Source organism: Aplidium turbinatum, chromosome 6, assembly GCF_918807975.1.
Source record: "Aplidium turbinatum chromosome 6, kaAplTurb1.1, whole genome shotgun sequence".
Taxonomy (NCBI): Eukaryota; Metazoa; Chordata; class Ascidiacea; order Aplousobranchia; family Polyclinidae; genus Aplidium; species Aplidium turbinatum.
In genome coordinates, this window is record NC_137477.1 from 10,239,437 (window position 1) to 10,262,072 (window position 22,636).

A 22,636-nucleotide genomic window follows, 5' to 3' on the forward strand; every position below is an offset into this window, starting at 1 on the left:
TGCTGCCCCAACTGTTTGAAAACAAAAATCTTTGTGAGTTATTCCGGCGGTCATTTTATTTGTTTTATTTATAGTCCAAGGCAAAACGTGGTTTGTTCCATAGGTCTATATACAGTATACTGCAAAAGACAGCTCATAACCATGGCATGTCGCAGTATCAAGTTTCTTCACAAAACCTTTTAAATGCCTTGTTAAAATTAAAACTGCATTTTTCAACGTATTGTTTAAACTTTATCCTGTTGTAACCGTTTGCATTGTTTCATATCCTCAACAGGCACGGATCCAAAGCCGCCTCTTCGAACGGGAGTCTCTACACGTCCGTCTGACGCCATATCCTGGACGCCAAGCTGGCAGCTCTTGCTTTGTTTGTGCTATCGTGCGCGCTAAGCTTTTCCCTTTCAGGTCTTTTTATCTCACAAACGTAGTTTTGAGACAAGCACGTGTTTATTTTCAGTTTTATGGTCAAGATGCATTTATACGTTGTTTTTTTTTTAAACGCGTTCTAATCATGATCAAAATCTGGTGAACCTCTGCTAGCGGGGACAAACGTCAGGTCTTATCTACTGTAGAAGGGACAAATGGATGATGATGAATCATGATCACAACTGGATTTTGTAATTATTATTTTTGACTGCTCAAAACAATTTCTTCGATATCCCAAGTCTCAGAAGGTGTTGTCTTCAGCAATGTTTCCACTTTATGAGAAGGCAAGTTTTTATAATGGCTGAAGGAAGTCATCTGCCATCACATCGCACGCCTCACCCAATGACCCTGGATTACATGCTGCTCAAGCTTTGTTGTAACTTTGCCGATAAATTTTATTGTTACACTGACTGAAATCAACTTCCCATTCATTCACATTGTGTAATAGATTGCGTTAATACTTATTTTTGAAATTAATCTACATTGTGTGTCTGCTTTTTGTGTATGTGAAAAAAATGCAGTTATGTCGGGCCAAAGGCATTTAATGAATTCTTTTGTGTACATATATCTAAAATACATTACTGCTTTGCTCAGTGCATTGTGTGAAATAGCGCTCTCTAGCGGCTATGTGTACTGCCAATTATAACCGCCGATGGTGCTTTCGTGCAAAGCCATGTGTATATCCGCCCACTTGTTCATTGTGTTTACACTTTGTCCTTTGTTTGTTCGGTCGTGCTAATTCTTATAAACATCGAATGTTTCCTGGCTTAACCAATGAAATCTACCAATTTTACGTTTGTAAATGCAATGTTTTCACAATTTTCCTTTACTCACTTTGAAGTACCTAGCTAAAATTTTCGAAAATTCTGGATTTTGATGAAATACGTCGTGAAATCATTAAAAAAGCTTAAATGTCAAGTGTTTTAATGTTTTCTCGCTGGTTTTAAAAATTTTATGTCTGCCAAGTTAAACGCGGGGCAACGATATCAATTGATTGCTTTGTTAGGAATCTACCCTATTGCAGTAATGTGTTTTGCGCTACCACCCAGACATCAACGTTTATCATTTTTAGATTGATTCGACGTCTTCAGACGTTGAATAAATGTAAAAATGATAGATTTTTTTGCTGGCTGGGCGCAAGTTCTCCGTCTTTTCCAGAGAATTTTGCTTATTTTTGTTCAGATTCAAATCAACGAAAATTTAATCTGTTTTTTTTACTGCTATTGTCGTTGTGTTGAGCGCTCGCATGAAGTTTTGAGGTCGTATTGTGTTAATTATTATTGATTTAATTTTCATATAAATAATCTTTTATGGCGTCATTAACCTTGTTTAAACAACTAACCTAACTTGAAATACAAATGCAACACTTTTAAAACTTGTATGCGGTTATTGTCTTCTGTCTGAGCTAGCCATAACCAGCGTCTATCCTGGGACTACTGTCGAAAGTCTATGGATTCGCACAACGAACAAAATCATAATTGAATTCAAATACTTGAACCACCACCATTCGTTCGGACGTAAATTGTTTAATATATAGCTTTCTTTTAGTTTAAATATTCTTTTAGTTTAATATATAATATAACTTTCTTTAAATTTATTTTTGATACATTGGGAGTTTTTCAATTTGCTTTAAAATGTGTAAAGTGTTGCTTTATTGTCAACATTTTGACCACCTAAAATGTCAATAGTAACAGCATGAATAAAGGTCTACATTTGCTTCCATGTTAAAATATGGTAGGCTATTGCAGGTATATCACAATAGAAGGACGATGGAACACATCTTTCATTAAAAAAGCAAAAGTTATTTTAACCTACCATGTTGAAGACAAAGACTTTCAAATATTGTAAAGGGCTAATCATTATACAGCACCAACAGGCTTTTGAAGAAAGTTTTCTGTGAGAGTGACGTTAGAGATCAGCAGCTGCGTTTTTCAGCAATTCAAAAACGCTCGCTACTTCTTACCTTATTTTGTGGCTATCTGGTGATCGCCAATTTAATTCATCACAGAAACTTTGTGGTGAACTGGTTGATTCTCAAACCTGCAATTATTTTAAGGGCCTGCAATCGAATTTTGCACAGTAAGCCTACGTACAAGGCTAGTAGGTTAGAATTGAGTTTGTTTCCTAATTCGTCCAATAGCCTAACTGGCGTTAAATTGTTGTAGGTTATGTGAAAAGGAAATAAGCCTAGCCTACGTGAGTTTTTTTTTACTGCAATCTAGGCTGAGAAATAGCCTACAAGGGAAATTGCTCGTGGTTCGTAAGAAAAAACGATAGGAAATGCTCTGTTTGTTGTCGACTCTTCTAGAAAATCGTTCACTTGCACTTCCGAAGTTTTCGTCAGTAAAACGGAACTCGTCTTCTCAACAAAAAACACAAACGACTAGTGAATAGACCTACGATTGATATGTTTTCATTTGTATCTTGATAAGTTTCAAAAATCAATTTCGTATTTTTTATAAACATCTTCGCTAAGTTAGTCTATTTTTGTAATTTTATTTAAAATCTTCGCGAAAAGTTTTATTTAACATACGGAAACTACTTCCACAAATGGGAAAACGTCACACTGAGGTATATATCTCCGTAGCCATACCCAGTGTACCTACTGCACTGAAGAGGCTGGAAGGCCGAAACGGTGTGCACTGTCTGCAGTTAAAGTTGTACTTGAATGCTTTTAATGATTAGATGCATATTAGCGCTAGACATTTGAATTTTGTAGTGATTTTAAAGTGAAATAAGTGTTTTGCTTGTTGTTCAAATGTATTATTGTTTAAAATACTGTACATGAAAAAACTGGCATGCGAGTTGTTAATTACGTAAATTAGCATAAATTCGATGCCAAAAATAAAGTGATAAATTTCAAAAAATAAAGTCACATTTTTCAATTTTTTAGGTCATAAGACTTGCCCTACCAATAAGGCATTATTAACTGCAGACAAAGAGACCAACTGAAAAAAAGTTGGTTTGACTTGCTTTACTTTTTCATTTTTTGGATTGACTTGGCTTTAATTTTTGATTTTTCTGATTGGATAGTTGTTTTGGTGACGTAGGATAGTGATCAAAATGTAAAATGAGACGATTTTTAATTTTACATTTACTGCTTGGCACATGGTCTAGTACCGTACTCTAGTTTACAAAGCGTTTTTTAACATACAGTGTAGGGCGTAATTAATTGGAATTAAGTCACCCATTTGCTTATAACACTTAGATTCATTATGTGAAAAATATTAGCACTGCTGGCCCTACAAAGCTACATTTCACCAGCAAAAACCTGTAAGACTCTTGGTCAAGTGAGTATTTTGTACTCAACAACACCAAAAAACATTTTGTTTTTACCTAAGCTGCACTCATTGCTGTAATGGCAGGGATTTCACAAACACAACTGGAAACTGCTTTTGCTACAGTTTAGCACACCAATCCGCCAAATTACAGTCGTTAAAATTTTGTAGGTTGCGTAAAAATGAAACTAGCCTACAGGCTACAGTAGGCCTACGTGATTTTTTTGTTGAGAAATACATGCGAAACTACCCATAGCTCGTAAAAGAACCAACAGGAAATATTCTGTTTGTTGTGGAGTGTTCTAAACAGTCGTTCGTTCCGAGACGAAGGTTTTCGTCCGGGTTTCCGTTAGTAAAATACGGTATCGCTTAAAAACGGAACTCGTTTATACAACAAATCTACAAACGATTACTTGACTAATCATGCTTCCATTTTCACAATGAGCCTATCTCTTGTATTTGGCAGTTGTAGGTATCGGTGCCATCTTTCGTTTTCGAAACCATACCACAATGGTTAATTATATTTTCATGAGCAGTGAAACTATACGTTGGTTAATCACAATATTCTACATTGTAGATTACTACATCACCAAAAACAAAACTAAATTCGCTCAATAAAAATCAAGTAGGCTACCTCCAATTTTGGTTTTCAACATTTGCTTTTGAATTTCTTGAGGTGTTGCGATCGTGCAAAAAAATTGTATGGTACCTAGGTTACATCGTTTTTCTCTCGCGCACGCTTCAATATTTGCGTTTTCTCGCTTTCACCTTTTATCCAGACCCCTTCTGAAGTATTAATGGCTACTGATTTTTTAATGATATTTTTTTGCTTTGTGGATCGAAAATAAAATAAACACGAATGGATAAATCAATCCTGCGAAATTATTAAGCTTATAGAAAATAGACTACGATGTATAAAAGTAAGCTAAGCTTATTCAAGAGACGTAGCTAGTTTTTCTTAAAACTTAATCGATAGCCCAGGCATGTTGGCAGCGGCTGGTAGGAATGAAATGGTGGCCAGTTGTTTTTACCGTAGGCTACTAGTCAACCCAATAATTCACACTTCTACGGTGTTATGCTTACCACCATGGCGGCCTATATACAGGTAGTGTAGTGTACGGTAGATCGCTGCGCTTACAACAATATAGTTGTCATTTCATCAAAAGTGCACTTACTACTAATCATCTAAAAGTATAGAGCCTATAACCGAAGCCAACGAAGACTAGTGGGCTACTGTATTCTGAACTTGTTCTGCTATGGCAACACAGAACATACCTTCTGAAAGCAGACTCAGCCGCAAAAATAAAAGACCCGACCTCGAATGGCAAACATGATGTGGCCGTACTGCTCGTGCAACGAAATTATTTTCTGCATTTAAAGTTAAACTACTTAATAAAAAAGGGAGACGGTCTACCATTTGTAGCCTATATTTTTTTCTGTAAACTATAAAGCAAACAATAGTAATTGTAGTCTCTGATATAAATAACCAATCGGATGGGTGGCCATGCGTATGGTTTGACGTAGCCTACATCGCAAAAAATGCTGAATTAGCTTTATTTTTTTTATCATACGATTTTTTAAGCTCTCAAAATTGTCACTTTATGCATTTGCACAATGCACATCTTCAATTTAGACTCCGCATCCAAAAAATAAATGCATTCGCAAATTTTAACAACTCATTTTCGGTCTTTGCCCTTTAGCTTTAGCAAGGCCTTAGGTTACTCACGATATCCACAGTATGAGTGCTTGAAACGGAAATCTGCCGAAATGTAAACTCATCGATAAACTTATCGATTATAGCGCGATTTTTCTGTGATTATATTTATTTCTGTTGATGTTTTCCTAAACGATTTTTCGTTTTCTCGTCGAGAGATTGGTTTCCGCTAGAAGTCGTATATACGGAAGTAATTGCAGCTGTGCGATGAAATCTTTTACCAAACGCTCACGATTATGTTCAAATAAAATCATTAGCCTGCAATGACGATTAAAGTTTCGATCCTCAAAATTGATTTAATACAAACAGAAAAATACTAGGGAGTTTGAAAGAGATGGAAATTCAAAAATAAAGTCTACCAGACAAATAAAGCTACTAACATTTTATTGATTTCATCAATCAATACGATGGATGAAATTTTGATAAAGTTTTGATGTCCAATCAATAAGCTATCGTGAGACTTAGTTATATCGCATACAGACAGTGCTTTACTTACAAAACCTTCAACTTCCAAATTAATCCGGTTATCGTAACTTAGTTTCGCTTTGCATAACTTTTTTAAACTGTATTGCTAAGTTTTACTTTGATGAAGCTAGAAGAAAATGTCGTCGCAAACATTAAAAAAAAAACTCACTCAGCAAAGGGTAAGGTGTGATGATCACGATGGTGTAGCCTTAAACTTGCTTTGCAACAAATGGGAAGTAAAACTGACATGGAACTGGAATTGAGTTGATATTACAATCTGCTACTGTTCAGACCATGTTAATATATTGCAACGCAAAGGAAGTGTCTTGCGATAGTCCGTGCCTCGGGACTCGGGTAATGCAAGCCGCACTCTGGACCTTTTATGATTTGGATTAGACTCTAACAAGACCCCAGCCCCTTCAAATAAGACACTTCTAAAAAATAAATTAACTCAATGAATGGGAAATTCATGGTAAATATCAAGAAAAGCAATAAGTTTATTCCAACGAGCAGAAGTTTTAAAATAAAAAATGGATACGTGGAAGTATGGAATATACATTATAACCCAACAAGACTAAGAATACTTTACTCAATTTATTCCGGGCGCACCCCTGAAAGTTTTTGGTTCTTAAAGTTAACTCAAACCTGGGTCTAAAAACAATTTCTATGTCTTTCTGTCAACGCAGTAGCAGTAGCTCAACGCTGTAGGTATCTCAGCAGTAGCCTATAGATGAGGCAAGAAAATTTATTTTATTTGTTCATTGCAGAATCTAGAACAAAGTTTGTTGTAATTGCAACTAATGAAAGCTTTCCAATTATTTTTATACAATTTAAACATTATAGACCGTTGGGAGCCTACTAAAACATAACATAATGTCTACTTTTGGAACACGGTCTGCAGATTGCCCACTACGTGTAAGTTGCTGCAAAGTGATTATTGATTTTCAGTTCAAGTTACTGTTTATTGATGAAATATAATCTTTGAAAATTATTAGCTTTACAGTATGTTAGATAACCGAGATTCCGATTCAGCAAAACGCTAAGAGCGATTTATTGCAAACCATAATGTCAATTTCCTGTTCTAAATTGAATCAAAGCACTTACGACAACCGGTAGCGTAGCGTCTAAGAGGCACGGGGGAGCACGTGCCCCCCAATCATTTTGAAATTGAAATATTTTTTTAAATTTTAAAAAGAAACAAAAATTCTGAAACAAAAACGCATGAAACAAAAATTCTGTTTCTGTTAGATAATTCCTTTGCATTAATTTTCTTTTTACGTTAACTTTTCAAACGAAAAATGTCGTTGCCCAAATTGCTTCAAACACCTCAAGTTTATAGTGATTTAATCATGTTTCAACAAAAACAGTCAAACTTGGTTTTCTACAAAATAACCCAGACGGCCACTTTATCAGGTAGGAGACGTGTTTATCAGATCCGTACCTGATTTGATGAATATGTGTACCAGATCAAGTGACTGTCTTAAAGGCCTATACAACATGATAATAGAATAGCCTAGACTAGATCAATGTGGTTCAACCTTATTTTGTGCGTGGTTATTGGAAAATTTGTTTGCGAGTTGACGATGATGGCTCAAATTAGTGATGCTAAAACCATCAGTCTTTAAACAATTATGTTACAATGCTAAATAATAGGGCATTGTATGGTCGAACCGTTGTATCAACAAGGGTGCAAGGTATGTAAGATATCAATGCTAAACTTTCACGTCAAGTAAGATATTGGTAGATTTGGAGTGCCCTCCAAATCAAATGAGTCACGCTACGACACTGAAGACAACCAACGCATTAATGCGGCAATACGGAGAAAATATAAACCTAAACAGCTCTTCCGAGCGATATCGTGATCATCACATCCGTAAAATCATGATGAAAAATTCTATAAAAGCCCATGCGAAGATCACAATATTCACAATTCGTCAACACGAAGTGAAACAAAGAAACAAAAGATGAAGTTCTTTCTGTCATGCGTCATTCTTGCTGGTGCCCTTGTGGCCACTGATGGTAAGAATTCATCATTAACTTATTGCAATTTTTATATAGAGTAGTTATTGTTTTGTAGTTGCTTTTTTTACTACACTTTTGAAAGTTTGGTAACTTTTTTAAACTTAATTTTAAAACAATATTCTTCTTGTTTTAGCATACGTTTGTTCATAAAAAAGGGGCTCAGGACAAAAACTCCTAACCCTTTTTATGTTTTTTTAATAAGACTGACGAGATAATGACATCTGTGAAACAATGTCTTTGGTAACAGACTAATGAAAAAGTGATAGTTTTAATTCTTTAGGAAAACCTACATTAGTTTTGTTTTGTTCTTATTTAACTTCAATATTTTTATTTGTTAAATCTTACAAGCAATTTCATTTTACTTTAAGGCCCAGTTGTTGCTCAACAATGCCCCCAAGAAATTTATAAGCAAGTTTAAAAGTCTGTCAGTGGTTTTTGTGCAATGAATGTGCGTTGTTAGTCTTTTCAAATAATGAAAGTTTTTTTTTCAATGTTTCAGAAAAAATATTTCTTTGAAAGGACTTTGATTTGCTATTAAATCAAATTTTCTATTTAACCTAAATTTTATTTGCATTCATTTGCAAATTAAAAATGAACTTAAACAATAAGACAAAACAAACCTTTTTGTGGTTCGTCCAGTGTATCGATTTACAGCAAACTGTTAATAAATGTTTTAGGTCAAAGAATTTTTTTAAGTGGCCTTAGGTAAGTTAGGTCACCATACAGAACATTAAATTATGTTTTTTTTTTCAGCTTTGATGTGCTGGACCTGCGAAAATGTTCCAGACCTCGCAGCATGCCGTGAACGTGGCCAGCTAACGAGATGTAGATCGAATGAGGTCAGTTATTGCATGACTGGTCAATGGAATCCTAAGCTTACATCAAGTGCAAAGCATCAACCCATTATTTTTATAACGAACTGTTTACCTCAATAACAATGAACTGATTATTTTTAAAGCTAACACAGCCAACTCAACATAAACTTCCCACATGGTTCTTTACATACTCTACTATAGCCTACTGCAACGTTCTGGCAAAACAACTGAATTGAAATATTGTCTGCGTAGCCAAAGGAGTCACACTCATCTCACCCAAGAAGGACAATAACATTGTGGGTATCGGCTAATCACAACTGACTTCTGTGGTGAAAAAAGCCCAGAAAGCATAACTACCTACCTATTGGCGTAGCTGGAAAGAAAATTTTAAGGGGGTAATATGAACTGTTGGGGGAAAATGTCATTCAACATAAATTGCAATGGTATTTAAACATTGTAATACTATTAAAACATTTTAGGGGGGTACACGATAAAATTTTGGGGAGGTAATTTCCCCCCCCAACAACAACAAAAAAAAACACGTGCCTATGTCTCTGTATTCAACCACAGCAAAAGTTCTTCTATTTGAAATGGACTTCTATAGAATTTTTTACTTAAACTGGTCATTAGATTTAATTAATCTAATTAATCATTAGATCTAAATTGATCGTTTAGCTTTAGCCGAATCCATGGTATTTTTGCAGGAATCCTGCCAAGACGAGTTTAGACGTGGTAGTTATGGAACTTTGGTGTTCAAGAAATGCAAGGAACCACTCGCATGTGAAAATAACTTCGTTCAGGTGAAAAATTAATTTTGCATTTGTTGAAGGTCACGCCATTTACGTAGTAGACTTACATTAGAAGGGGCGTACGCAAGGGGGGTTTTGGGGGTCAACTCCCCTCCATTGAGCTTGATATTTGAAGTTTTTGTATTGTTTGAGGGCTTATTATGGCTTTATTTGAATGCGTTATCCTCTATTTTTCTTAGTTTTTTTTTTATGTACAGTAAATCTAGTTTTGTGAACACATACAGTATTTTTGTTATGATACAGCAATTATAGCCAAGAAACTATCTGCGACGAAATAAAAAAGTGAAAAATTGAGTAGCTGGTATAAAAATTTCTAAAATTTTCGCTTGCTTTTGTTGTTTATATAAGTTTATTACAGCTGCTTGAAGCTAAACTTTAGGCTATTTTGTACCCAGGCTCATCACCAGCTTAAATAACCGGTCTGTTTTTCGCTGATGGCTAACCTGTTTTTTAATAGGCAACAGTTTCCACCGCTTGATTGAACATCCTCTTGGTCCTAGCATGAGCAATTTTAATGTTACGTTGAAACGTTTTTAAAACAATGCTTTGTTTCATTTTGACGGAAATTTTTTATCTTCTTTGATTTCGATATCTCGGCAATTTGGTTTCGTTATGTACTGAAAAGAAATGTGAAATGCCAATGCATGAGAATCGTAGGCTACAAGGCAGAAAGCGTCAAGACAAAAATGCGTGGGGTTGCATAATAAATGTTTCTTTTAACCAACAAAACCTACGCTAATGTTCCTCAAGCTTTCTCGACCATCTTGTACCCCAAATCATCAGCACAATGACAAGTGTACGTTTAGTGACCTGTCATAGGCCCACTTTCGTTTCAGCCGTGAATTAAATGTTGGTTACGATTAGAATGGTCTCATGATTTTTTTTCAAAACCTCCCAATGAAAAATTCCTGCAAACTTCACTGTTAAAAGTATCTTAGGCCTACTGTATCTGCTATCCCCATTTATTATTAGGCAATAAGAAAGTATCGATAAACGGTTTAAACATAAGTAGGAATAATTTGAATTTAAATGTTGTGTTCACGAGTAGTTCACGTGTTTTGAAGATTAACAACTGATTCATTATAAGTCATCAAAACGTATGACTATAAAACGAGTTCTTCGATCCATTGTCATCTTTGAACAAAAACAAAACTTTGATAGCATGACCAAACAATTTTCAACAGTGCGGATGGTGATTTTTTGTTTTGTCGTTATGCACAACAAAATTGAAGGCAAGTCGAGTCAATATATAAATCTCAGAAGTGAATTGTCTTGCGATGGATATTGGATAACGGCTAAGTCATGTGCATTTTCTAGCTTCTAACGTGTCCTTTTATCAAACATCTACGACTTTTTAACCACTCTGCCACGCAGTCGATTACTTACCCGAAGAAATTAATAGAATAAAAAAATAACGTTTATTTCAATCTAGAATCCAAGGGATGCTGCAACACCGAGTCAATGTAATCCTGGTGCAGATACTTCAGTCTGTAGATGTTGCTGCTTCACAGATGGATGCAACTCTTTCACAACCGATTGCAGTAAGAAAGCTAATTTCAAATTATTTTCAAGACTGCGGAAATATGTATTTGACTGTTGAAATGATGTAAACAAATAAGTGGTTGACATAATTTATATTTTACAAAGTCAGTGCAAAGTTTTAGAAAACGATTTCTTTATTCATTGTCCTTACATTGTTGAACAAACAACTTATCCTATCAAAACATTATTTTGTAACTTTAATATGCTGGGCATCAACGATTCTTTGCATTTCAATGGTTTGTTTTATCACTTGTTTCCAAACCGCATGTCTACATTCCAGTTCCGCCAACTTTGCCACCAACTGCTGCCGATGTTTCTACCACGGCACCACCAGAAACTTGCAGAGCACCACGAGGCCCAAGGTATGGGTATGTGAATTGTGCAAATGCTGAAGGGAAAATTGACAATCGATTCTTAAGAGGAGCCGAATGCGTTTTTGGATGCAACCCAGGTATAGTTTGACAATATTTTAAGCCTACAGCCTGTTAGCCTCAATCAAAACCAAATTTAATTTAAACAACAAAGTAATACACCACCGCAGGAGTAGGCTAATGCGAAGTGACGTCACCGATGACTGATCTTGCATCTATCAATATAAATTTTAGGTCACCTACTCTACTGACTTATACATTAGGTCTTCCTTTTATATTTTTATGAAAACTAAACTTCACTATTTTTCGCTTTTGTTAGTCTTTTTTGTTGATAGATTAATTTTCACAAAAATAATATTTACAATAGGAAAGATGCCCCTCCAGGAAATAACTGCTTGTTGTGCTTGAAGTTGCGTTGTTTTATTTGAAGAGCCTCGTGAATTTTGGTTTCAAATTTTAATTGGCAGTGTCGAATTATTTCAAATGACTCTGATGTAAACAGGCACTTCAAATACAGTAAAACAACGCAACTCTGAGTTCAACAAGCAGTTATTCGCTGGAGGGGCATCTTTCCTACTGAATTTACATTAGATTACGTTTGCTTATAGTTAATGTGTAGAACTTTTCTAACTTTAGTGGACATTGAGTATATGAATTTATTTGCTGTTGTTTTTATCACCAGGTTTTGCTCTAATTGGCAGCAGAAGCACGATTTGTAGAAGAACTGAATATGGCGAAAGAAGGTTGCGTTTCATTCCTGAAGCACCAGAATGCAGAAGTAAGTTTGGCACAAACACTTCCACGGACAATACTTCAACAATACCTTAAGCCAGGGATGTGCAAACTCGCAGCACTGCTGGTCCAAATATACATGACCAGCGTGGTTCGCTGGCCACAACTGGAAATATCTATTATGCACTGTATTATGAGGAATGTGCTCATAATAAATCTTCTCTTAATGACTATGCAGCTACCTTCACCCTAACAACTGGTAGCAGACGCCAAAGCAGACAATGCCAAATTAAAAATGGCGTCCCACAGGGCTCAGTTCTGGCTCATAATCGAAAACAATGGCGCATTGTATCCAACTCTCAACACGGGGAAGGAACATAATAATGACACACGAGTTGCTGAATCAAAATGTACCCAATCGCCAATCCAGACAAATTTTCAAAGCTCATACACAATCATTTCTTCAAAAAGGCGGCATTTTGTTACTTTTATTTTTCAGGGTGCACCGTGATTGAAGAAACTAAATATCTCGTAGTTAACTGCGATAAACAGAACAACGTTGGATCTACTTGTGAGTTCAGTTGCAGAGGTGGTAGAGTTCTCTTTCCTCCTCGACGTACGGAATCACGTTGCCGAAAAGATGCTACCTGGACCATCGAACCTCCTTGCTGTTTAAGTAAGAAACCATAGATAAACTTCAAACGGATTCTGTAGTAGTTCTAGCCTACTGTCGTTTTATTTGGTAAAGCTGCAAAGGCGAATTTTCGTGTTCATAAGTGCGGCTCCTAGAAGTCATTTTGTTAAATGAGACTTTTACCCGTCAATAGGTCTCGGCTACGATTTGTTTGTTTGTCGTATCCAGGCTTACACCTAGTGATTGAAGATTTAGATTAAGTGGACGAGGAGGCAAGGAAGCCAATCTTCATTTCCACCTTCAGGTATGAGTGCAGAAGTGTCCTGCCAAAGATACAGCCGCGTGCTCTTGAGAGGTGTCAAACCGCGCCCTTTCGATTGCCGTTCCAGGGCTCTCACCACTCGGCTATGCAGCCGACCGGCTACGATTGATTTAATTGAATTGACTCTTCGAAGACATAAAAGAGGTTTAGCGACTGCTTTGAAGCTTTAAAAGCAGTTATCGACACTATAATTTTAAAAGAATAGTGAGAGCATTTGTTGAAAAGATTTCAGCTTATTTATATTAATTTTTTCTTTTCAAAGAACCATGCCCGACATTGGATTTGGGACTTATTCTTGACTCTTCATCTTCAGTTCGAGAGCGAAACTGGAGGACAATAGTTCAATTTGCCACACAAGTCATCGAGTAAGTATTTCGATCGAAACAATGTCCTAATGTCTTGTTTTGTTAGCTTTATCTCAACGCGATCAAAGTAGTGTTTCTATTATTACGCTATCTACTTCAAATTTAATTCTTAAAGGTCATTTTTTTATGGCTTGAGACAGCCTATTTCAATGCAATTGACAAAATTTCAGCATAACATTAACATCACAAAATGATCATGGTTTTAGAATAGTTGATGTGGAGCCAGTAGCGTTGACAAGAGGTCCCGGGAGTGCCATTGGACCCAGGCAGGAATGATTTAAGGGCCCGTGACCTATTTAAAATTCCAGAGAACTTGAAGAAACGTACTCGTATTCTTTTTTTGCAATGGGTATCTCTTGGATGCAGAGCTATGTTTACCGCCACACGTACCCTCCGGCCTGAAAAACCGCCGGTTAGGATAATTTGAGTCCAATACCAATAAGATCCTTCAGCTTCGAATCAAGACATTTCTAAAAAAACTCATTTACCCGAGGTACCGTAGTTGCTTCATTTTTTTAGGTTGATGGGCCCCTTTGAAAGGTTACTGGCCTCTAAAGTCATCCCTGCAGAGCCGTAGAAAGAGTAATTTGGGCTCGGTACCAATGAGACCTCGGATCCCAAATCAAGACACTTCTAAGATAAACGCACTATATCCAAAAGATAAGCAGTGGTTTATTCAAGTTCTCGCGCTCGATGGAAAGATTAAGTCCCTAGAATTATCTCGGGCCCAGGTCCAGAAGTACCCCCTGGATTAGCCATGTCAACGATACTGCCCCCTATTAACGCTACTGGCTTTTAACCCATTAAGCAAGACCGTACGTTCCGAAGATTTTCGACACGTCCATATGATGTAATAGGCTACCGCCTACCGATAACGTATTTTTAATCTATAGGTTGCTGCAGCAGACGGAATGTTGCATGCACCTGATACTGATGTAAAGTAGCCTAAATCAAGTGAACTTTTCGCCATCGACAACCTGGCGTAGCGGTTTGAGGGTTAGCGGAGGAAGTCATTAGGATGATCTAAGTTCAATCTCCACCCTTGCCATCATTTTCTGTTTTATTTCTCATTTTTTAATTACCAAACAAACTTTAAATCAAGAATCAAATCTCTGGCTGAGTGTAGAAGGATCACAATGCTGCAGTCAGCTGGTTTACAGGAAAATTGTCCTTTGTTTGAAGTGTCTACATCAGTGGTTCCCAACCTGGGGGTCGCGACCCCCAAAGGGGTCGCAAAGCATTTTATAGGGGGTCGCGAAGCTGTTGCTCATGCAACAACAAACGTGAATGTAATGTTAGTAGGACGAGGAATATTTAATAAACGTACAAATTAGATAAAAAAATAAATCGAAAAATTTCAACAGACCGTTGTGGCCTCCTCAGCAATAATAAATATAAGCCTATAGCTAATTCAGCATTTATAGGTAGCCTAATTTAGATTTTACCAGTCATTTTTTAGATATTGGCTACGGTAGCCTATTTTGTGTGTTTAATTGTTAAATAAATAGGTTGAAACCGTTTTGTGCTGCTGCTGGCGCTAGCCAGTAGCCTATGCTTGGAGTAGGCCTACATCAAAGTTACCGTAACTCTTTACCAAAGCTGTATTTTCTTATAACTTTTATCAATGGGAACTTTTTAGCTTATTCGAAATTGGACCAGACAAAGGAAGAGCAGGAGTTTTCAGATTCAACTCAAGAGTTGATGAGAATACAGCCATCCCATTGAACCGATACATCAACAATAAGGATGCGCTGCTGCGAGCTGTGGAAAGGATTCCTTACGATGGCGTCGGTAAAAAAACTTAGGCGACACCATTTCAATAATTATGACATTTTTCGATCCAAGTTACTCTTGACAATATTTTACCTTTTTATGGTTTACCTTTTTGAAACCGACACTTCTTTTCTTATAGCTCATGGTTCTCTTTCTTCCTTATCAATTGTATGGTCACGTGTAAGGGTTGACCGTTTGAGTCGTTTTTATTGCAATGTCTGTACAATTTGTAATTTATGCTGTAAAAATCTAAATAGCGTAAGTTTATAAACACCATTAGGCCGACAATAATAATAATGTATTTTTGGTCGTGTCCGGTTTACACGTAGTTGATAAATTCATAAGAGATCACTTTGGATTAACTTTTACAGATTTTTAAATTTTGGGCTGGGTTTGACAGAAAAATGTTGGTTCACTTTCGAGCTAGGGGATTAAAATATAAGCTACCCCTTTTTCTGAAAATGTGGCAACGCTTTTGCATAACACACCCTACTCTCAGAACCAAGATAATGTAAGTTACGCTTTCCGGTAGCTACGCTTTTTATTTCCTTGGCTATTATAACCAATTTTTTTTCATCAAGCTCTCTCATATTCTTTCAGGCACCCAAACTGGAAGAGCACTTAGATATGCATATCAAACTTTCTTCCAAGAACGAAACGGCGATAGGCCAGGCTCTCCTAATGTTCTGTTAGTTGTTACTGATGGTCGGGGCAGCGACGACAATGTCATCAGACGCTTTGCAAGACTTTTGCAAGACGAAGGAGTAATTGTAAGTTGCTTCGTGTTGTTTCCCATACAGCCTGGCATATCTCGATATTTTTTGTTATAATATTTTTTTATTACTAAACTGCATTAAAACAATTTTCATTGAAAGTTTTTTTTTAATTTATAGGCCTAGTCCATTGTTCTACAAACGCTACGGAAATCAAAACCGGAACGTAGACAGAAATACAGTACCGACTTGGTTTTATCAACAATTACCTTGGCTTTGTATCAGTATAACAACAATGTTGGCCTAAAAATTTTTTTTATACAAACTATCCAGCAACCTAATTAAAAGTTTTAAAAGTTCGGATTAATGTTTTACTGAGCGGCAAACCTATAGATAGTGCTGCAAAGTCCGAAAGACTTTCGGGTACCCGGAGTCGGGTTGCCTGAATAAAGGTACAACTCCGACTTATTAGAAGGATAATTACCTTTGAAAATTAAACAATAAAATATGCAATAACCTATAGGCTATATTGTGCTCTGATGAAACTATCAATTAGATTAGAACATAACTACAATAACACTTGAAATTGGTCACAAATTGTATCTAATTGCGATTTTGGTCATTTAAAAACAAAATTGGCACCATGGAAAGAAAAAGAACAAAACTATAGGCACAGTGACACAGTCTACAATAAATGAAACGCGTAGCCTATGCTCGTTGTCAAGTAAAATCTTTCCAATAGGCTTATAGGCTACTAATACAATAGGCCAACTATTAATCTACTAAAAAAAATCCACTGTTTTCTCAGTGATGGATTTAGATAATTTGAGTCCAGCGCTTTTTTGAAGGTCGCCCTTTCTTAGCCAGTTTACGCACTTTTGACTCTTCGCTCGCCACTCCACTATTGTGTTTACTACACTTTCGAAATAAACCAAGTACGGTAACCTTCCATTTCACGCTAAATAATTCAGCTTTGAAATGCACTGACATGGTTGCTAGCTGATCGCCTAAAAAGGAAAAATGATAAACTGTGGCACATCATTGTTATGAAGATCTGCTATGAGATTGCGTTACTATAAACCATTTTATCTGTGGATAAAAGAGGAAAACCTGTCAACAGGCTGCAAATAATATCAACAATCAATTTAAGATGCAATTTATAACCTCAATATAAATTTTTGCTTTCACAGATCTACGCTGTTGCTGTTATTGCCGAAGGGGCGACTGCAGAAGATGAACTTGCAATCCAACAACAACTCCTGACAATCGCTGGAAGTCCAGACAATGTCATCAGGGTTGATCGCGGTTTCGAAGCCTTAGATGAATCGATTGCTGCCGCCATTGGAAGCCAGATCTGCTCCGAGCGTGCTTGCCCAGCCAGAGAAGAAGCTGTTCCAAGAAGATAATTTTTTTTGACACATCTGTTTTGATTTCAGCTAGCACAAACAATTTAAAGAAGTTTATTTTGTCATGATTCGCATATTATCTATATTCTAAATCATGTAAGTAACCAGTATAGTCTATAGCCTAACTATTTCATAACACATCGAGCTATAAAATTTTTCATTACTGTTATACAAATTAACATAAGTTATACTCTTTGAATTAACTTATTCGTATTAATTAATCAACTAATCACTTGTCGCTTCATCAAAATAGTTTACAACACAAATATATCCACATCTTCACTCATGCTTATATTCTTTTTCATAAAACATTATCGAATGAAGCATTTCGTCATAGTAGCATAGCATTTTATCATAAGCTATGTCATAAAGCATTTTTAAATCTGCATTATAAAATAAAACAATCTGATTAAAGTTAGTACATTTGTAGCGTATTTGCAACAGATGCAACAGTTATTGTACAGGGACGTAGCCAACAGAAAAATTTGGGAGAGGAGGACAAATAAGTATTATTGCACATATGTTAATGATTCCGGCAATGAGTCGCCGAAGGCAAAGCACCCAAAGGAGGTTCTGGAAGGCCTCCCCAAGAAATTAAAAAAAAAAAAATAACGTAAAAGTGCACATTTAGGCAGTACATTCAACCTACATTGATACTAAAACTCTGTCGAAAGGTGCTGTAATAGAGAGTGAAAGGTTTATTTAAAAAAATAATAAAAGGGAGGGGAGAATTGCCCTGTTACTATAAATTGTTTGTTGATTCGAACCCTCGTCTTAATATTGCAGTCAGAGCGCCCTACTTTATGTAGCTTACTAGGAAACGGCAAAACCAAGAAATGATAGTTTTACTCGATCTCTGAATGTGCGCAGCAGTAACACATTTTAAGAACAGCTCTCTAATTATCGTTGATCTTTGGTCAGCACTGTGTGCATAAAATAAATTACACATAGACAATGACAATTAGCAATGCTTCTGGTCGGTGTTTGCCAATCACACAACTGTGTAGTTTAACTAAACCACATGAAAGAGGCATGGGCTAATATTTTCAAAGAATACTAGGCTACAAGTGAAGCTGAAATGAAGTGTCAAAAGTTCCTTTGGATCGAAAAAATTGTTGGCAAAATTGTCAACTTTGTGCCAACATATAGCCAACAACAACACACTTGTTTATTTTGTGTAAACGTGTGAAGCGAACTTTAAACTGTTTCGGTAGCCTATATGAAGCACGTTATAGGCTAACATCGCATTTTGTCGCGTCTACCTTTTTCTAGACCAATGGTTCTCAACCGGGGGTCCGTGAAAGTTTCCGAGTTTTCAGCATGATTGATAAATTACGAAATTTAAAAATTGGTTGGTTGTGCTTTATTTGTGTATTAACCACGTCGGCTGCGTAGCCGAGTGGTGAGAACGTCTGCGCGACGTTCGAAAGGACTTGGGTTTGACACCGCTCCAGAGCACGCGGCTGTGTCTCGGCAAAGACACTTAATGGCAAGCCAAAATAAGGGGAACTCAAAGACTATATGCCACTTCGCTGCTTACTGTCACCTGTTGTAGCCTATCGCATATGTGATCGCAGTGTAGCCTACTCTATGTTATCGCAATGGGCGCAAATAAAAACACGGTTATTATTATTATAACCTACTGTGATTTTCAAACTGGAGCCTACTTCCCCACGAACTGGTATGATGTCCTTTGAACTTTCAAAGGATATTGCACAAAGGTTTGGATTCCTAATTAAAGCAAGATCATATAAATGAATTAATTTTTTAATAAGACAGCAATAATCTATTGTTCAATGCTTAATTGCTTAACTTAGAAATGCAAACGTTACTCAGCAGTCTCTCACCACTCACAGTTTTGCAATGACAAAGATTATAACGAATTAGGCCTAATATTGATCAGAAATGAAAAAAGGGGGAAATTCTTTGTAACGGTCGCAAAATTCTATTGATTTTTGATAAAATGTATTGAAAAACATCAAATCAACATAATTATTATAGATTACTGATTTTTGATGGCCTTTGCCAACATAAAGCTCATAACATAATTTCGTCAATGTCATCAATCTGCATAAGTGCGTCGCGACTCGCGAGTTCAGCAAATTCTTCTCAGTGCGTTGTTTCGAAACTTATGAAACATTTGGTTCCATTATAGGAGAAGCGATATACCAAAATTTCAAATAAAGATTTTTTAAGGGTCCGCGACCGCTTCGAAGGTACCAAAAGGGGTCCGTCGAAACAAAAAGATTGAGAAGCACTGTAAATCTAGACCTCTGCTCTGCTTAGCATAAACAAGCTGAACTGAAACAGCAGCTCACACTTTCGACATCACAAATTGCTTGGTTGGCAAAACGTTGGCTACACTTCTGACCAACGCTGGTCTTAAATATTCACAGTACCTGCATTGGTAGCCTACTGTAGGCTATCAGAAAAACAATAACAGCATTGATAGCCTATTATTAAAATTTGAAATTGTAGAAAATGATGGTATTGGCTTAATTTGATAATTTGAAGAAAAACTCTGAAATGGTTATAAATTGGCACAACTTTGGAAATGCTTCTGACCGATGTTTGCCAAACACGCACTGTGATTTTCAATTAAACCACATAAAAGTGTTGGTATTTTTAAAGATTAAAACACGTAGCCTAAACTTGAAATAAAATGTCTAAGGCCTTTTTGAACGCATCCTTAGAATTTTTTTTTATTGTTGGCATATAATATAGTTGGTAATGTTGGACAAAATTGCCAAGTTTATGCTAACACATCCAACAAATAGCCAACGCTGCCTAAAAACTTCACAACCCTACTGCTTCAGCTCTTAAAGAAATTGACGGCGTCAGCGTCAGTCTAATTTCTAGCGCTATTTTAGCCAGGGTGTCACAAAACGGAAGTATTTCGCCTTACCAAGTCCCGGTACCAAGTTTAGGCTAACAATAGTTATATGGCAGGCATGGCTCAAGCCATGGGCGCCAGCCAAAACTTTTTTTTAAACTTTTTTTTTTTAACAATTTATATGAGTAAAATCAAAGACAAAAAAGATAGTTTCTACGTTGATCGATCTTGTTGGGTTATCAAAACTGTTGATGGTCTTGAGGGGAACACTCTTGATGCGTCAGCTTATCACGAAAAGCAATTAAACCATTTTTTGTGTTACTTGGTGTGATACTGGTACTTGTTTGTAGTTATTTTTACAAACAGTTGAGTGAATGCATGGTTGCCAATCAGTCTGAAAGATGTAAAAAACTGGAAAAAACACTTATAATTTGGGACTGATGATCAAGCGCTTTGGAAGAATTTTGTATAATTGCCTATCTCTTTGCTTGGGCTCCATTTTAAAACCTTAAAAAAAATTGGGCTACTTTTTCCATAAGCTTGTGCTCTTTTTTATATTAACCTCTGGCAACTTTGCAGAGTTGCCATACGGCCGTTTTTGATGTTATGGTTTGTATTTGATGCGTTTGGCTGCTTTGGCCGGCTATTTGGTGCTCTTGCACAAGACGCCCTGTTGGCAAGACGATCTCTATAACAGGCCTGGACACCGCGCGCCTCCAGTCGAAAACTGGAGGCGGATGGTTCAAGCGAGGTTTTTAGTTATCACACAAAGAGCTTTTGATTTTTGCGAGTGCATTGTTATTCAGGGAGCTAAATATGCTTAATAACAATAAATTTAAACTAGGCACTGCAGTTTTTTTTTTAGAGAACTTGAGGTTTTTATGTGTGAAACTAGATTAGCCTGGCAGTAAAGCTGCAGAAGCCACCAACCAGCAGGCTAGTGTGTTAGATATGCTTAGTAGCCTACATGAGTTAAAATTGAATCCAAGCTAATTAGTCTAAATTGTGTGCTTTTGAAAGTAACATATATATTTTTTGTAGTTTAGAGACACCGCTAGCCCTAATGTGAGAAGTGATAATGGGCAGAAAGTGTTGTGTTACTGGATACAGATCTGGTTACGATGGAAATAAACAAATTTTAATGTATCATTTACCCAAGGATAGTGAAGAGAGAGAGTGCTCTTACTAGAATTGCGTCAAAAGTTAATAATATGCAAGGTTTTAACTTAAAAACTATTTTAGATACATTGCAGAATCGCCAGAAACAAGTACGGTACGGTATTTCTGTGATAAACGAAATATAGGCCTATGTCAAGCTTAGTATGTCTTACCAAGGAAGAAAGATTTTTTGGAAAGCTCAATATAATTCTAAACAATTAGCAACCACTGTTCTAGCTGTTATGGTTAAGTATTTTTTGGCGGTCCCAAATTCTTATTAAATAATGATACCGGTTCATCATTTAACCGCAGACTTTCAATATGATCAATCATCATTATTATCGATAAACTTGAGCAGTGCTGTTCACATATTGGTGATACAATCTGTGATTGAAACCAAGTCAATAGGTATTTTTTCAAACATTATGAAACAATTTCAAACAAACCTTGGTTGACAAAACACAAAAATAAGTTCATAAAAATGTTTTTTCGGTTTTGCAAGATTGTCAATGCAATTAAGAGTTTGGAGGCTAGGAGCTAATTTGTGCTTTAAGGATCCAGTCAGAGATGTTGTAAGATCTGACAATGACATTCAGCTGAAGATTTTAACACAGTTGGCTAATTCAGTTGAATGTATGGGTGGAGTACAAAGAAAACAAGTACAACAGTTGTCCAGTTTAACAAGCTCAGCTTTTCATCATACCTGCTTATGCTTAGGTTTAGTTGATCTTGTCGAAGCCTTTTATCAGCAGATCATAAGTTTGTTATGTTCAGTGAGTTTTCAACAGATCCTCTTGAGAAATTATTTGATAAGGTTGTGGGGGAACATATTTTATAAATGTTCAACAGGTCTCTGAAAAACTGTCAATAAGCAAGACCAAGCTTGCTTTGCGTTAGGGAATTGACATTTCTTTTGTATGTGCAGTGTGCACCAGCGGGGCATATTTGCAATCTATGCTCATGGGCTAAATCATTTGTTACACTACGAGACAAATGACAATTTTTTTTTATTTGACTTCATCATTATGATTCTTTATTAATAAATTCTAATTTAAAATCATTTTTGAAATCTGCTGGTGATAAACTTTGTTTTAATAAACGTTTTTCCACAAAAAGATCAATTTTAGTAATTGTTTTAACTAAAATTGTGACGTTACACTACGGGACACCTGAAACAACCATCAATTTACCCATTTTTCTGCGATCAGCATTTCTTCCTCAATTAGCCTTTAACATTAATTATTTAATCAGTAGTTTGATG

General features: G+C 36.3%; 2 protein-coding genes across 2 annotated transcripts in view; both read left to right on the forward strand.

Annotated features, from left to right (window-relative positions):
- The window catches only part of LOC145771738 (uncharacterized), a 67,019-nt gene extending 64,910 nt beyond the window's left edge, over window positions 1-2,109 (forward strand). Inside the window, exon 46 of the mRNA XM_082583468.1 lies at window positions 275-2,109. Within this exon, the coding sequence (XP_082439594.1) occupies window positions 275-326 (52 nt within the window). The 3' untranslated portion in view covers window positions 327-2,109. The remainder of the gene's footprint in view (window positions 1-274) is intronic.
- A 5,714-nt stretch (window positions 2,110-7,823) lies between these two features.
- Window positions 7,824-17,796, forward strand: LOC145772181 (collagen alpha-1(XII) chain-like). Its single transcript, XM_082584029.1, has 11 exons — window positions 7,824-7,899; window positions 8,656-8,741; window positions 9,422-9,517; window positions 10,959-11,067; window positions 11,349-11,519; window positions 12,122-12,217; window positions 12,671-12,847; window positions 13,390-13,492; window positions 15,132-15,283; window positions 15,866-16,035; window positions 17,169-17,796. The coding sequence occupies exons 1-11, from the start codon at window positions 7,845-7,847 to the stop codon at window positions 17,382-17,384; spliced, it is 1,431 nt and encodes a 476-aa protein (XP_082440155.1). The 5' UTR covers window positions 7,824-7,844; the 3' UTR covers window positions 17,385-17,796.
- The last annotated feature ends 4,840 nt before the right edge of the window (window positions 17,797-22,636 follow it).